At 51.8% G+C, this 12,901-nt stretch overlaps 1 protein-coding gene across 1 annotated transcript in view; it reads right to left on the bottom strand.

The window, feature by feature from the left end:
* The window catches only part of TLL2 (tolloid like 2), a 169,162-nt gene that overhangs the window by 15,813 nt on the left and 140,448 nt on the right, over nt 1-12,901 (bottom strand). The window contains exons 13-16 of the mRNA XM_013004185.2: nt 10,302-10,418; nt 9,140-9,285; nt 8,025-8,220; nt 688-813 (exon numbers count right to left, since the gene is read on the bottom strand). Coding sequence (XP_012859639.1) covers nt 688-813; nt 8,025-8,220; nt 9,140-9,285; nt 10,302-10,418 — 585 coding nt within the window. The remainder of the gene's footprint in view (nt 1-687; nt 814-8,024; nt 8,221-9,139; nt 9,286-10,301; nt 10,419-12,901) is intronic.

Genomic DNA, 12,901 nt, shown 5'->3' with positions numbered 1-12,901 from the left:
GGGGGGATGTGGAGCCAAACTCAAATTCTTAAGGCAGGCCAGACTTGCTGGGCCATAGAGACTAGAGGAACCTTCCAGATTGCTGCTCTCAGACACCCTTCAACCTGGAACTGAAGCCAGCCCAGCGGTCAGCTTTCAGTGAAATGTCAGATTCGCTCAAAACAGAAACGACATCACCATTAGCACAGTGCTCTTAAAAACACAACCACCTACATACAACACGTGGCCAGATGCGAAACAGTTGTGAAAAATGTAACCAAGGATGCTGAATAAGTGGCATACCAATTGTCTGACCAGGAACCTGTTTGCTTTGTAAGGGTTCACCAAAATTACAATGTTCTTCTTCTTTTAAGTCACGTGTATTTGCCTCTGCCACAGGGGAAAGGAGCCCCCTGGTCCTGGACTGACCCTTTCAAGGGCGGAGTCGGTGCACTTAGAACAAAACAGCTAACCTGCTAAGCTGGGGAATGGGGTCTGCCCGTGGGCACCTGGGTAATAGAGTTCCCCAAAAGGAGCCAGTGAACACCCTACGGGGCACCGTTCTGCTCCCACACACGAGTGGTGACCACAAGTCAGAGCCGACTGGATGACATCTGGTTCTCACGGTCCTGGTGGGTCTTCCAGCCCACCATCTGCCACTCGAGGCGCCCGAGGCTGGTCCCCCGGCTGTGCGGGGGCAACACCTACCTTCACAGGCCTTCTTATCGGCAGCCAGCTCGTAGCCAGGCTCGCAGGCGCACCTGTAGCCGCCCAGTGTGTTCACACAGCGCTGCTCGCAGCCTCCGTGGTCGGCCCGGGAGCACTCATCCACCTCTGTCGAGGGAGGCAGAGGCCTGGGGTGAAGTCACTGGAGACCCGGCCTGTCGTCCGCCCCACCCACTGCCACGTCCCCAGCCCCCGACTCAGAGGGAAGCGTGATCAGAGCCAGGCTTCCCATGACCACCTGCAGACCCCGAGCCTCCACCCCTCCACCCCACACTACCTTTTCCCCAACCAGCCAGAAAGGTCCGGATTAAATCTTGTCCTCCCCAATAGGCATGGACATTCTAGCCCCCAGAGCTGTTCACATTTGGAACTAGGGTGGTTTTTTTATGTGAATGAAGTGTCAGAGCAGGATGGATGCCAATGGAATCGCTTCCGAGTCACTCAGAGAGCAGAGCAGAGGAAGGCACTCACAGGAGGGGCGACAGATGCCACATGAGGACCCATCAGGAGCCGGGGGTAGGGGTGGGGGGCACTGTGGGTTAGGAAGTTTGGGCTGCTACCTGCCAAGCCTAAACCCCACCAGCTGATCCACAGGTGCCAGGTGAGGCCGTCCGTGTCTGGGAAGATTACAGCCTCGGGACCCCTGTGGACGGTTCTACTCTGCCCTGCAAGGTGGTTATGATTTTTAAACGAGTCGACAGCAGGGGGTGGGGTGGGGTAGGGGCAGCTTGGCTACAAATGAGCAAAGGAACCTGTTGGACTGCCGGCAGTTACCAAAAACTTGGGAGAGGGGTACCCAGAGGGGATCTGCACGCCTGAGACCCCGTGTTAGACAAATGACCCCCAGGACTCTGAGAAAAGAAACGCCTGTTCTCGCTAGCCGCCCACTGGGGGGAGCTCTGTGGCGGCAGCGCTCCCGAGGGTGAGCAAGGCACTTGGGGGAGACCAGGCAGAGCAACGCGCTATCCCCGGGGAGGAGATCACGGTCAATGGGATTCCTTTGTCATTTCAAAATATCTCACAAGGTTCCGCTCCACTTCCGTGGCCCAGGGGCCAGGTCTCCCCCCTAAACATGGAACTGCTCAGGGACCATCTGAACGGGTAAGTATTCTCTAGAGCGGAGGGGCAGAACCGGTTACTTAGCCTGCGTATAACTAATTGGAAGAGAGATGCACTGGAAAATGGCCAAGGTTAGACCCAGGGCTCTTGGGTGAGCAAATGCTCCTGGAATGGAAGGCAAGAAGAGGCCAGGAGGCAGCTGAGCACGAGGGGGGAGGCAAGGGGGGGGGGAGAGGCGAGGGATGCTGCACTGGCAAGGATCTAGTCATGGGTTTGGGGCAATTAGATAACATGGCAAAGGGAGGCACAGTGCTGTTCAGAAGACAACCGAGGAGTCCTCGGGGAATCTGCCTGGGCCATTGCAGGAAAGGAGAAGCCGGGCTCTGGGCATCTCCAAGGGGAGCACCAGAGGCAGAAGAGAAGCCAGCCACGGTGCTTGAATCACTCAACCGGGGCATCTTCCCAAAGGGGCCAGTCTAGGGAGAAGAAGGCTGGGCCAGGTGTGTCCTGACTCCATGGGAGGTAGGGTTAGGGCACACATGGAAGCTGTGCATCAAGCCCTGAAAGATCTCGTTAGACACCCCCTAAAAGGAATCAGAAGCGCTTAGAGTCAGAAGACTTGCAAAGCTGTCAGGTCGCTTCAGGCCAGCCACGTGTGGGCTTCTGTTAACATTCCTGACGAGTGGCGTCAGATGGCGATTTCCAACCCATCGGTCTCAGTCCTGTAATGCGGACCCAGGCAGAGGCACATCAGCTTCCCTCTAGCCTCTTCTGACTCAAGGAAGGCCACTTCCTTCCAATCTTCCTCGTCAGCGGGGTGGTGCCCGGCATCCTCCCCAACGTGGCTGCTCCCCTCCCGGTCAAAGACAGCCTGGAAGCATCCGTGTTCTTTTTTTTTTTTTTTTTTTGCTTCGTGGCAAGAAAACAGTGGTAACTTTTAGAGTGATGCATTCTTGGGTCCAACAGAGACTTTTAAAAGCTGGTCAAGAGGGAAGACTGAGTTGAGGAGTGATGGTCTAGGCGGGACATTGGCACTGTCTACAGCCTCAAACAAATATAACTAGTCGGCACGTGCTAATGGTAGCAGTCACGCAAGAGAGTATTTACAAAAGGCGAAGCATGTCTTGGGTCTCTGCTAGGAAAACAGATCCCCAGTGGCATAGTGGTTGCACGTTGGGCTGCTAGCTCAAAGGTCAGTAGTTTGAAACCACCAGCTGCTCTGAGGGAAAGAGATGAGGCTCTCTACTCTCATAAAGAGCGACAGTCTCAGAAACTCAGAAAAGGACAGTTCTACTCAGCCCGACAGGGTCCTTATGAGTTGGGAACAACTTGTTGACCGTGAGTTTGGATTCGGGTTTGAGAGAAAGACGAGATTAGATAATAAAGAGACTTAAAAAAAACACCTGTCTTTAGGGCAAGTCAGACCACGTTGCTTCTACAAAAACAAACAAGCACGAGTGACCTCAGGCTGGCAATTTGACCTGAGTGCCCCCGCCTGCTTTAAAATGAGAACACCTGCTTTTAAGGCAGGCATTGTAGTAAGACTGAAGATGACAGACGTGAAGTGTCCAAAGGGCCCCCACCTGGCTACACTAGGGAAGACAGAGGAGCTCTGGTGGCTCAGTTAAGTGCTGGGCTGTGAACCAAAAGGCCAGCAGTTTGAACCCACTAGCCACTCAAGGGAGAAAGATGTGTCCGTCTGCTTTCTTAAAGATTTACTCAGAAAAACGAGTAGCAGGGATAGAAGCCGGTGGAGTTGCCGTCAACACTCTAACGGGGAGAATCACACAATGGTGGGAGGGTGCACAGGAGAAGGTTGTACACCTGAACCAGTTGAGAGTGTGTGGTACAGGTCTGGCTAGGGGGAGGAAATAAGGTGGAAACAGAAAGAAATATGCATCAAGGATGGGTCCATGAAAGAAAACTTGACAGGCAAGAGAACCAGGTGGAAGATTCTAGAAACCTGGCTAATAGGTACATGAGGAGGAGAAACAGAGGAAGCCAAGAGCCCAAGAGAATAAGATAAGCAAAAGACCTGACAGGAGATGGGTCTAATATCAGATGGCTGTGGGCAGGACCGTCCCTTAGAGCCATCTCAGTTGGGTGGAGAGGACAAGACCAATGCATGGACTTGGGCCTAAAGCAAAAGGAATGTGGGTGAAAGGAAGGCATCCTCCCTCCAGCACGACCAGGGGGTGTCTGGCCATCTACAAGATCCAACTCAGGTGGACGGCATGAGAGTGGACCAGGACTCTCTGCTCAGCGGGCTCCCCTCTGCATTGCCTCCATGCTGTGGTGAGACAGGCTCTCCAAGCCCTGGGCTACAGCAGCCGAGGCCACACAACCAGAAGACTCCTGAAGAGCTTTGGGTGGAGAAACAAGGTGGAACCAGTACCCACTTTTCTGAGATCTTTGCATTCTCCAGGTGGTATTCATGAAAGACAGAACCTGTCTCGGGTTCGATAAGGCCCCCGAAAGCTGTCCCAGAGAGAAGGATGGGAAGCGAAAGCAGGTTCCTCTCTCTAAGCTTTTGAAGAAAGAAACCCTTTGTAGGCAGCCCCCCTCTCCTCATCAAAGCCGTCCTGGGGAAGACATTAGCATGCAGGAACCATGCTATCCGCCAACAAGAGCAGAGTGGGACTCCAATGGCACTGCCAACCCTGGAATGCTGTTGCCAACCCCTTGCACTCCCCCACCCCACCCCGCAGAAGCAACCAGCAACGGGAGGTGTTCCACTTGCTGCTGGCACAAGGAGGCCAAGGCCGGCTGGCACCCTGGTTGGTGTCGTCCGCCAGCTGGGCCCTGCCTGGGTAAAACCTGCCAACTGGCATGAAGACAAGAGCTCCTTGGGCTTGCTCTCACCCTGCTGCACAGCCACCGCCATGGCTCTGCCCACCTCGTTCGCTGGAGAAGCACCCGCACAAGTGCTGGACACTTGGTGTTCCCAGAACATCTTCCTGGTGATCACTCGGGGAGAAGCCTGGTCTCAAGAGAGCGGCTTTCCTCCGTCTCTAGCCTCCCCCGGCCCGCCATGGTAACCGCCAGCCACAAGTGGCAACTGAGCCCTTGAAATGCAGCTAGGCTAACTCGAGGCGAGTCTGGAGTGCAACATACACACTGGAGGCTTAAAACACACACACACACACACACACACACACACACACACACGACAAAAACTAACCCCTCATTGCCACAGAGTCGATTCCCACTCAGAGTGACCCTAGCGGACAGGGTCGCACTGACCCTGTGGGTTTCCGAGGCTGTAGCTCTCGACGGGAGTAGAAGGTTTCATCCTTCTCCTGCAGTGGAGAACGGTTTTGCACTACTGACCTTGTGATTAGCAACCCAGGCGTGACCGTGCCGCCTAACCACTGTGCTTCGTAAGGAAAACCGAATCTAGACGATCTTTAGTAGGAATGTTTATCTTGACTGCATGCTAAATGATCGTCTTTGGGATATATAGGACTCAATAGATGTTAAAAGGAATGTCAGTTTCTTTTTTAATAATATATCAGGTGGCTATGAGAATGTTTAGAATTTCCTGTGTGGCTCATTCTTCTGGCTCTCTTTCCCTGAGGGGGCTTCCAAAAGCTCACTGACGGGTGGAATTAAGAGGGAATGGAGTTGTCCTGCGGACGCGTTGAAGCGCTCTCGAGTTTCTGTTGGCAAGAGATGCTCTGGGCTTGTCTTCCACCTCACGACTCCTTGGACGATTCATAAATAAGGAATCGGAGCTCCATCCATCCCATTTGTCCATTGCTCAACGAGGACCGCGCGACTATGTTCCCGGCACTGGGAATATCGGAGGACAAACCGAGCCTGATGCAGCCTCAGACAGGGAAAGTGCCCTCCTCCCAAGGCAGGGACACAGACACGCCCAGGGCCCAGAACTTCAGATGCAAAACCCAGGGCTCTCTGCCGCGGACCCCAGCTGGATAGGACACGCTGCAAGCTGACAAGGGCAGAGTCCAGCACAAGTAGTGATGGGACTGAAGTTCAAATCCCTCCACTGTCTTTCCTCAGGAATTTCGGGTGCTGGAGCTAAACAGTGGGGCTTAGGAGAAAAAAAGTGGACTTTGGGGTCTTCTGGATCCAGGTGCTAGTTGTAGATTCACCCCTTTAGAACTTCCAATTCTTCCCTTTGAGAATGGGGGCACTAACAATGCCCATCAAGGGGTTGTTCTGAAGATAAGGTGAGGGAACATATGTAGTTGCTGGCACATGGTCTTGAGAAGCACTTGATCTGGGATTTTTCTTTCCCCCTTGCGGGAGGAGTCCCAGGAGCTTTCAGAGAGTCCTGGCTCCTCCTTTAAGGGTCAAGGTCAGTACTGTTGTGTATTTCAGTGTGCTGGTTCCCCGCAGTCTGCCTGTACAGTCCTAGTCTATGCACAGATTAGTGCAGGTGGGTCTCAATTAACACCCTGTGGGGTGTCTACAGAGGTGCCTGCACACTGAAGTGCCCTTGAAGAAGCTAGATTGGACAATCAGAGCTCCCCCAGCACCACCCCCACCCCAAGAGCAGGCCAGGACCACAGCCTTCTCCTCGGTCTACATACCCACAGGGAACGCCAGGGCCCTTCACCAATATCCTCAGCCCACACCCCAAACCCACTGCCGACACGTCCATTCTCATGGGGCCCCTAAAGGGCAGCAGAGACCTGCTCCCCGGGGCTTCCGAGGCTCTGAATCTTGACAAAAGCAGACTGCCTCAACTCAAACAGATGATCTCAGCAGACCAATGCTTAACCCAGTGTGTCAAGCACGCTGGAAATCCAACTCAGAGGCATGCTTCAGGAATGTCACGGCATCATGTAAGCCAAGAGCCTTGTATCGTTCTTATCGCACGGCAGGAGCGTGGCTACTGGCTGCTGCACTCCTCAGCCGGCAGGCCAGCACAGTGGACAGAAGACCTTCCGGCCAGGGGGCTGCAAGCTGTGGCCCGTGAACCACAGGTGGCTCTGAAGTGAAATTCAAAATGAAAATAAGACGACGACGCAGATAATGATGAGATCATTTGCTTGTAAAGAGAGACTGACGGCCCTCAAATAAGTTTTAACTTATTTGATCATTTGGGATGGGATCATTTGGGATGGGATTGGCTCTTCTGCCTCGAAAGTTTGCTGACCCTGTTCCAAACCATCCAGTGAGGCTGGTCAGAATGGTAGAAGGTCAAGGCTCTTACCTCAGCCCCTGACAGGCCCATTTAGTATGAAGCATTCCTTTCCATGGCCCTGGTCGGTGACCACATAAAATGTAGAAGCCTCATCGAAAGACACACACATTTCTTAGGTATGCGATACTTGAGAGATACACTAAAAGAGAATGCATCATGCATCGGACATTTAAACAACTGGGCACTTTGTGTGTGTGTGTGTGTGTGTGTGTGTGTGTGTGTGTGTGTGTGCGCGCACGCGCGTGCTAATTCTGGCCACTCTCATATCCAGCCTTTGCCAGATCTCTCAAAAATGTGTACTGCTGCTTATGAGCAGAACCAGAAAAGAGGTCAAGATGGGTCAGTGCCAACTGGGTACCAATTAGCTCACTGGAAAGGAATACCAAACTCAACTTCAGTCCTGGGGCTGTTGGACAGGCCCTTGTATCCCCACTCCCTCCCTCCCTCAGCCATCGAGTCAATGCTGACTCACAGTGACCCTATACGACAGGGGATAACTACCCCTGTGGGTTTCTGAGAGTGCAACTCTTTGTGGGAATAGAAAAACCCACCTCTCTCCGGAAGAGGCTGGTGGGTTCCAGCTGCTGACCTTGCAGAGCTCAGCCCACCCAGCACAGCGCCGGGGCTCCTATCCCAGATCAAGCACGATCGAAATCTGACTCAGAGGCTTGACTTAAGAATTCAACGACATCACGTAAACCAGGGACCTTGCATGTTGCTGTCTCGCAGTAGGAGCTTGAGGACCGGCAGCTATTGTGTGCCACAAGTTTATGACTGCTGCTCAGTGTCCCGAGGGTACCGTGCCACCTGGCAGGCTTAGGGGGAGCTAATTTCCAACAAGCAGTGGCAGGACTTTCTGCTGTGTGGAAGCCAAGGCTAAGTCGGTGCCTCAGTCCTTGGTGACTTCTGTGGGGGACCCTGTGCTCCTCTCTCCAATGGGCTGCTGTCCCTTCCCTATAGGAACCCTGGCTCGTTGCTAAGGTCCGGAGTGTCTGGTGATTCTTAAGCTGGACAGGGAGGTGGTGGGGGGGGGGGCGGCCAGATCGCTTCCTGGTACTGAAAGTGACAACCCAGTGCTGGTTCATACCCTTGAAGAAATTGGCAGCAAAGCCGGCTTTATTGATGGAGCCATCGGACACAAACTTCATCCACATCCTGTTGGAGCTGGCCTTGACGTCCTCTGGTTTCTCATAGCCACAGAAGTGGCCAATCAGGGCGCTCTCTTCTGTGGGGCCGTCTCGGATTTCCAGGTAGTCATACGCACAGCTGTCATGCCTTTCAATCTAGATGGAGAAAAGGAGGTACACGGATGACTACAGGGGGGCGGGGGGGAAGGGCCGGGGGGCGGGGGCTGACCGATAATTAGGGACCCTAAATGCCCCTCTCCAAAATCTAGCCAAAAGGACCCAGGTACATCTGGGGCATCTCTGAGCTTCCTCTACTTGTGGATGTCAAGGCTGGATCCAGTGAGGGAGAGACTCGTTCTTGATAACCACGGAATGGACCCCAACGCACGGCAACTACAGGCTCGAAAGGGTTCACATTGCGGTGGCGGTAAGGAGGGCCTTCGCTGCTGGTCTTCAGGCCTCTCTCCCTAGTGTGTCTTAGTCTGAATGTGCCACTGGAGCATGCAGCATCACAGCGGCACGCGTGCCTCCACTGTCAGGTATATTGGTCTCGCACTCAGGAAGGTCTCGCACGTGGGAGGCAAGCACTCTACCACCGAGCCACCAGCGGGAGGTGGAAGGCCAACAGCACAACGCTTTCTTGGAGGCCACCCTCCTTTTTGACATTTCAGTGACGACTCATCCCTCCGGCAGCCTTCACCCACCCACCGCCACTGCCGCCCCCGCCCCCGAGTGGCTGCAGGACAGGGTAGAACTGCCCCCCGGGAGGTTTCTGAGGCTGTCGATCTTCCCTGGAGCAGAAAGCCTCATCTTTCTCCCATCAAGCTGTTGGTGGGTTTGAACCACTGACCTTGTTGTTAGCAGTCCAACCTATAACCCACGACGGCACCAGAACCTGACCCAATTCCAACGCCGGCAAACGTTTCAATCCCAGATGACAGGTATGATTGACCAGTGGCCTCTTAGGTCCCTGGCTTTAACCAGGAAGGGAGAACCCAGCTTTACGGAGCAGAGGGCGTCTAGCTAAAACGGGCACTGACCCCAACCCTAGGAAAGGCGACCGAGCAGCACTCACCTCGAACGCTTGGAAGGTCAGCCCCACGTGGAACCCCTCGGAGACCGTGATCCTCCAAACACATTCCTTGGAAGGTCGGTAGTCGTCCGGGTAGTTGGGAGATTGAATCTGACCGGAGTCTTTGTGAATGTCTCCCCCACATGTGGCTTTAGGGAGAGCACAGGAGGAAGGGTGCAGGTCAGACGTGGTAAAGGAAGGTGGGTGGCCACTTACCACCACGAGATGGCGCCACGTACCAGCGGTTTTCTTTGCGTCCATCAAAGCGCATGCCTTCAAGAACATGTTTTCAACACTGAATTTTTTCACATAAAGAAAATCACCTGATAAAGCAGCGGCTCCCTACCTTCACCGAGCATCACCTGCTCGCTTGGTCTATGTTTCGTGTCACGGAAGCTAGGGCCACATCCCACATCTGATCCAAGTGCTCTGGGTATGCGCTAAGAAGTAGTAATTTGGAATCCCCCCTCCGCCCCCCAAGTGACTCTAAATTATAGCCAGGGCAGGGACACACACACACACACACACACACACACACACTTCCTTTCACAAAACCAAAACTTGGACCTCTCTAAAATTATAACAATCTAAAGCTAAAAGGAGCCTTGGTCATGATGTAGTTTTTTCCTTTATAGTCACGGTGGAGAGCCTTGTGTAACAAACGGAATTGGTGGTAGCCTGGTGGCAGCTGCCTAAAGCCCCAGCTCAATGGATGCCCATGAGTCAGCCACCAGGGTGGCCTCAAGAAACTAGGTCGAAACCCCTTGATGTCATCTGGAGTCCTCTTTGCACAAGTGAATGAATGAGAGGCACAGAGGTGAGATGTTCATTCAGGCTCTTATAGTGGTTTGGATGTTTCTGTCATTGCTAGGTATGCTGATAACCTGACACCACCCGGGTACCAGGGAAGCTGACTCCCCAGGTCGACTGAAGTGAACAGGTCACCCGGCCTGTGGTGAACACAGCTGGCTGTGCTCCTTCCAGCAGGTGGGGGAGAAGTGTGCCCTGGGATCTACCATGGCCTCTGCAGGGGTGCAACAGTGGCCTGGCCCTGACCCGCTTGGCTCTGGCAAGCTGCCACTCATGCCTGAATCTGAGAGGAACAGGAGGACAGAGGCATCTTATCTTAGGAGCCCCTGCGCGGCTCCGTTCACCAGGAACGCACCTTCATACATGGCGAAGAAGCCCTTGCCCAGGATGTTGCTACTGCTGCGGAACTCTACCCAGAGCCGGCTGTCTGTGGAAATGAGGGGCTCTGGGACTTGATCGCCGCAAAACCTGCCTGGGAAGTAAAAAGAATGTCAGGTGCCTGCGGGGAAGCCAGAAAGTGCCCGTTATAGATGTAGACCAAGAGGAAGTGGTGCTTCTTCAGCCTCATAGCCTTAGAGTAATTCCTAGGATGGAAGGGAGGTGTGCAAGCACACTATGGAATTCTTAAAAAGAATCATGACCCCAGTCCTGCCTTTCACTGTAGGCTAGACTGGAGCATGTGCACAGGTACAGGTAAGAGATAAGAGCTCAGGACACATGAAATCCAGGAACAATAATGGGAGTAGCGATACCAGAAGGGTAGGGGTAAGGTGGGGAGAGGAGACAGGGAAGAGGGAACCGATCACAATGATCGACACATAAATACACAATGCCCCTCCGGGGGACGAACAAAAGAAACCATGGGGTAAGGGAGACAGCAGTTGGTGTAAGATACAAAAATAACAAAAATTTATCAAGGAGTGGGGGGAGGGAAAAAAGAGATGATACCAAGGGCTCAATAGAAAGGAAATGTTTAGAAAATATGATGGCAAAATATGTACAAATATGCTTGATACAATTGATGTATGGATTGTTATAAGAGCTGTAAGAGCCCCCAATAAAATGATCTTTTAATTTAAAAAAAAATTAAGTTCCTGGAAAAATAGGGAAAAAAAGGAAATTAAAAGAAAAATAAAAACATAAAAGGACCATATGACCCAGCAATTCCACTCCCTGTTATATGAGGGACCTTCAGAAAGTCTGTGGGGAAATGTAATTAAAAATAATGGCGTTTCCCACAAACTTTTTGAAGGGCCCATATATACCCAAGGTAATTTAAAATAAGGACTCAAACAGCTACTCGTATACCAATGTTCATTAGCAGAACCATTTACACCAAGAGGTGTACATAACCCAAGTGGTCCATCTGCAGGTGAATGGATAAGCAAAGGTAGACTATTATTTAGTCAAAAATAAATCGAGTTCCACAATTTTACAATAATGATGATCTACGAGTATATGCATAGATAGATATGCAGGCTGTGGAAACAGGTGTGGGAGGGAGAATAGGAGTATGTCCACAAATATATACAGGTTTCTCAGAGGATCGTTTTGCACGTGGGTATTTAACTCTGCTGCAAATATAGCCATGAATGGGGTGACAATTGTGGGACAAAGTTATGAAAATGTCTTAGACAGCACCAAACACCTTGAGGGAACAAGTTGCTGGATCTTGAGGCTCGGGACCATTGTCTCAGGGGACACCAAGGTCAACTGGTAGTCCACAGAGACAATGTTCTACAACCTACTTTGTGAGTAGCAACTGGGGTCTTAAAAAGCTCACGAGTGGCCATCATTTAAGGTGCAACGAACTATAAATCTCCCGGTCTAGAGTGAAGAGTGCTGAAAATGTAAGATATCTGGAAACAATTAGCCCAATGGACTAATGGACGACTCCAACCTCAGTCGCCAAGACTCTAAGACCAGAACTAGATGGTGTCCGGCAACCCTTAGCAACTGCTCTGAACAAGATCGTATTAGAAAGTTCTGGACAGCATGGAAGAAATGGGTGGAATGAAACTCAAAAATCATAAGACAGACCAAGTTTACTGGTCAGTTAGAGACTGATGGAACCCCCAAGACTATGGGCCTTAGTGATCCTTCAGGTCTGGAATTACACTCACCCCCTGGGACTCAATTTTCAGCTCAACAATAGGCAAGTTGATTCGGGGAATAATAGCAGTAGAGAAGCACGAACATCTTAGAATCGTCAACCATTTGAGATGCAGGCAGCAGCATTTTGCCCAGGGTCAAAGTTCAGAAGTGTGAGGAGAGCAGGGCAGGAAGCGTGAGGAAGAAGGTGTGACGAGGGGTGTTGCAGTGAGGAGATTGCAATGAGTAAGACAAAGCACAGGAGTTGTTGGATGCAAAACTCATGATCCGTTCGGTAAGGCCTCACCCAATCCCCAATAAAAAGTTTCTTGTAGAAGAAATAAAGTTCTGACCCATGCTATGACATGGATGAACCATGAAAATGTTGTGCTAAGCAAAAAAAGAAAAAGCCAAGAATAAAAAGACAAATAGGGGACTTCAACCACATGGTGAATGAGTAACACATACCAGAGGGACTCCTCAGAAATCAGCGCAGGAGAGTCAGTAACAGGGAAATTCCACACTGCCGGGTCACAGGAGGAGCATCATAAAGCTAAGAAGGCACAGATCCACTAGGTTTTGAGGAGCTGGGGGATTTTGGCTTACCACTATGAAGGCCAGTTAGAATTTAGCCTTAGACACTCCACTGTCTTAGCCAGAGCCAGGATCCTTTGGAGCAAGCCCAGGGCTTTTTAAAAAAAATCATTTTATTAGGGGCTCATACAACTCTTATCACAATCCATACATACATCAATTGTGTAAAACTCATTTGTACATTCATTGCCCTGATCATTCTCAAAACATTTCCTCTCCACTTAAGCCCCCGGCATTAGGTCCTCATTTCCCCCCTCCCTCCCCGCTCCC

The sequence above is a fragment of the Echinops telfairi genome, unplaced genomic scaffold (genome assembly GCF_000313985.2).
Source record: "Echinops telfairi isolate 266 unplaced genomic scaffold, ASM31398v2 ScPeMD7_70;HRSCAF=299, whole genome shotgun sequence".
Taxonomy (NCBI): Eukaryota; Metazoa; Chordata; class Mammalia; order Afrosoricida; family Tenrecidae; genus Echinops; species Echinops telfairi.
This window is presented reverse-complemented; position numbering and strand designations above follow the sequence as displayed.